The sequence below is a fragment of the Heterocephalus glaber genome, unplaced genomic scaffold (genome assembly GCF_053883595.1).
Source record: "Heterocephalus glaber isolate CG9 unplaced genomic scaffold, H.glaber_assembly_v1.0 deba00001504, whole genome shotgun sequence".
NCBI classification, from domain to species: Eukaryota; Metazoa; Chordata; class Mammalia; order Rodentia; family Bathyergidae; genus Heterocephalus; species Heterocephalus glaber.
This window is the reverse complement of record NW_028258324.1, coordinates 60465676-60469507: the sequence shown is the minus strand read 5'-3', so window position 1 is coordinate 60469507 and position 3832 is coordinate 60465676. Positions and strand designations below refer to the sequence as shown.

General features: G+C 33.3%; 1 protein-coding gene across 23 annotated transcripts in view; it reads left to right on the top strand.

The window, feature by feature from the left end:
• Window positions 1-3832, top strand: part of Dlg1 (discs large MAGUK scaffold protein 1) — a 220945-nt gene that overhangs the window by 77607 nt on the left and 139506 nt on the right. For all 23 annotated transcript variants that reach the window (XM_087186996.1, XM_087186994.1, XM_087186992.1 and 20 more), the window contains one exon: window positions 16-177. In XM_087186996.1, coding sequence (XP_087043122.1) covers window positions 16-177 — 162 coding nt within the window. The remainder of the gene's footprint in view (window positions 1-15; window positions 178-3832) is intronic.

The window sequence follows — 3832 nt, the reverse complement described above, 5'->3', positions numbered from 1 at the left end:
TGGTTTTCTTTGCAGAAATATCGGTATCAGGATGAAGATACATCTCAAGAGCACATTTCCCCACAAATCACTAATGAGGTGATGGGACCCGAATTGGTTCATGTCTCAGAGAAGAACCTGTCAGAGATTGAGAATGTCCATGGATTTGTTTCACATTCTCATATTTCACCAATAAAGGTAGGAAATTTATGTTATTGCTATGAATTGTATGTTTTCAGTATAGCTTATGCTCAGATACCTATTCATTCTTATATATAAATTCTCCTTCTCTTCCCTTTAGTTGATTTTAGTTTCATAGTTGCAGGGGATTTCATGGTATTTCAAAAAAAATTTTTTTAAAGCTATATTTTATAAATGAATTTATTCAGCAATAATGTTACCATAAAAGAAATCTTTATTTCAGATACCACACAGTGAAGTAGTAAGTTCTAAACACTTATTTTAAATATCAGTACGTGTGTAAAAAAGAATATTAACATTATCTTTGAAGCCCAATATCTGACTTGATCCTGTCATTTCTCCCTTCAAAAGGAACATCTTTTCTTGTAAAGTTCTGCCACATATTTATACAATGAAGTACTACTCTGCCATTAAGTTTTTTTTGTTTTTTTGGTACCGGGGATCAAACTCCGGTCCTTGCGCTTGCTGGACAGGTGGTGGAACCACTGAGCTAAATCCCCGGCCCCTTCTGCCACATTTATATCTCTAATTGGTATTTATTTGTCTTGCATATTTTGAGCTTTATATAATGGGCTCACTTTATATAACCTTTGACTTGCATTTTTTTGTTCAACAGTATGTTTCTAGCATTATTTAATTTCACTATTCTACAGTTTTCTGTTTTATAACTATATAATAATTTTTGTCACTTTTGATTGATACTGAGTTATTTTCAGGTTATTACTAGTATAAAAAAGTATTGCTAAAAACACACTATATTACACGCACATCTTCATGAATTATGCCAGATTACTTTTCTCTAGCTGTATAATTTCCATTTTCAAAAGCAGTATATGACAGTTTTTAATTAATCTCTGTTCTCATCAAGACTTTGTATTTTTGTTTTGGTTTTGAAGTGGTATCTCATTGTGATTTTAACTCTTTATTTCCTTGTTTTCTAATCATGTGGGATATATTTGTTTGTCATTCAGGCTTCCTATGTTGTGGCATATGCCTATTTAGAAAGAGTTCTGTATATATTCTGAAAATCAGTTCTTTGCTGGTTGTATGTATGCATAAAGATCTTTTTTTTTTTTGGTACCAGGGATCGAACTTGGGTCCTTGCTCTTGATTTCTTACTAGTAAAACTTTACCTGAGTTTTATAGTTCTCTTTGAGGGATGAATACATGATACTCTTTTGTTTTGTTTTGTTTTGTTTTGTTTTGTGGTACTGGGGATTGAACTCAGGACCTTGTCCTTGCCAGGCAAGTACAGTGGCACTGAGCTAAATTCCCAGCCCCTTGTTAAATTTCTTAATGCTTACAGTACCATTCAGGTTTTCAGTTAATGGATAATTTTGCTAGATTTTTTTTCTTTCCCATTTGATATATATTTTCAAATTATTATTCATAATATCCTATTATCATATATAGACATGACCTCTTTTCACTCCGAAGATTGTTTGTACTTTTTAAAATCATTGCCAAAGGATGGACAATTTCAGTGTTGTTTTCTTTTGATAGAACTATTATCTCTTTTTAAAATGATTTCTCTCTTGTCCCTACCCTGTGTGCCACCATGCTTACACCACATATATACACATTTATGTACCTATATAATACTCAGGTACATATGTAAGTAATTATACTTGTAAGACAGCCTGCATATCAATTTAAGATTGGTTTTGGTAGACACAATCTGATCCTTGCTTGAGAAATTAAATGAGATATCCAGAGTAAAAAAAAATCAGTTGACTGTTAGTGGCAGAGACAGTTCTCCTTTTTTCCCCATTCCTTCTCTTTATTTTTTCCCCCCTGCTTTCTTTTGAGTTAATTCTTTTTGGGTCTTTTCTAGTTTCTCACATCAGTTGTTGATTGTATTATCAGCCTTTTAAAAATAGTATTAGAGTTTCTAAATTTTTCTTTAAACAGCTGTATTTATCTATATCGCGTAAGTTTTCATATATGTTTTATCTAACTTTTTCTTTTTTTTTGCTCTGTGAGTTCTTTTTTTTTCCAGTACCAGAGATCGAACTCAGGACCTTGTGTTTATGCGGCAGGCGCCAGAACCACTGAGCTAAATCCCAGGCCCTTCTATGAGTTCTTTTGAAGTGTGTTTCTTAATTTTTAAACACAAGGAAAAATTCCTTTCATATCTTCATTTGTATTGTATTTCTCATCTCATTTTCCCTGGGAAGTTATTTATTCTGCCACTATTCCTTAAGTGGTTAGCCTAGAAAATTTTAATATTCATATTTAACATTCAGAAGCCTAAAGCCAATAAATATCTTTTACCTTCATTCTGAACAACTTAAGAACCTTAGAACACTTGAAGTCCAAGCATCCTCTTCTGTTATGTTTTATAAGCTATCCTTGTCAGTGTATGCCTGTTTTCCTTTGATTGAATTAATCTACTTCTTTAGTCCAAAAACTCTCCCAGGATATGTGTAATTCTTTTGTTTGTGATGTTTTAAAGTTCTGGTCATTCTGATAATTAGAAATTACCCAAAACCAGTTTGTACATGACCAAATCTTGGTCTTTTTTGTAGATATCTTGGTTGTTAATTTGGTACATAAATAAGCATAAGCAAGCATTAAGCAAACATTAAAACAGTGAGCCATCCATTAGGGGAAAGGAAAGAAGAGAGTGGAATTAATATAAAAAAATGGAAAAAAAGTCTTTGTAAATAGGGAGGGATGGAGGAGTCGAAGGGAGGGCAGGGGAATGGGGAAAAAATAAGAACCAAGAGAGATTATGTAAAGGTGCAAATTTCCAGTGACCAATGTCATTATATTGTATACCTAAAATGTACCAATATAAAAATAAAAAAATAAAGTTCCAAAGGTTAAAAAAATAAAACAGTGAGCCATAAGCAAGCATTAAAGCAGTGAGCCAGCAAGCATAAATATTTATTATACCCTGTTCCTTAAATCTGATGAAGCCTCAGTTCTCTGTTGTTACATAAAATGGTCATCCTGGCTAGATAAAACAATATTCTAGAGACAAGATATTGTCTCAGGATCTCCAGATAACTTAGGGATTAAACCTGAGGTACCACTTAAGGATATATGTCTCCCACCGCCTGCCTCACAAGCACAAGGACCTCAGTTCGATCCTCGGTACAAAAAAAAAAAAAAAGAAGGATAAATGTCTCTTCAGAGTCTACTCTTTCCCCAGTGCAAGAGTAGAATATGCCTACGTTAATTTAGCTAGTCTATATAACTGGAATGCAGTGAATTTCACAAGTACAACTCCACTTTGGTATTTAATGAACCACTAATTTTATCAGTGAATATCCACTTCATTTGATGATCAAAATCTTTAGCATTGATTAATAATATAAAGATTAATAATCAAAGATTGAAACAGAAATCTTAGTAGCAGCCATCTCCAAGTATGATCTTTTCAAATCCTAGCCAGTCAGTTTTGGAGTGTGAATTTCTAAGTAGAACAATACTACCCATAGAAATGGTTCTTGACCATGGCTGAATATGGATTCTTCGCCTAAGGAGCTTTAAAAATTACTGATGCCAGGCATTCTGATTTAATTGCTCTGGGGCCAGACTGGCTTTTGGGAGTTTTATAAGCTCTCCATGTGTTTCTGATCTACAACCATAGTGAGAGATACTGCACCACTGCCACTGCTACTCTGTATTTTAAAGTAAATTTTAT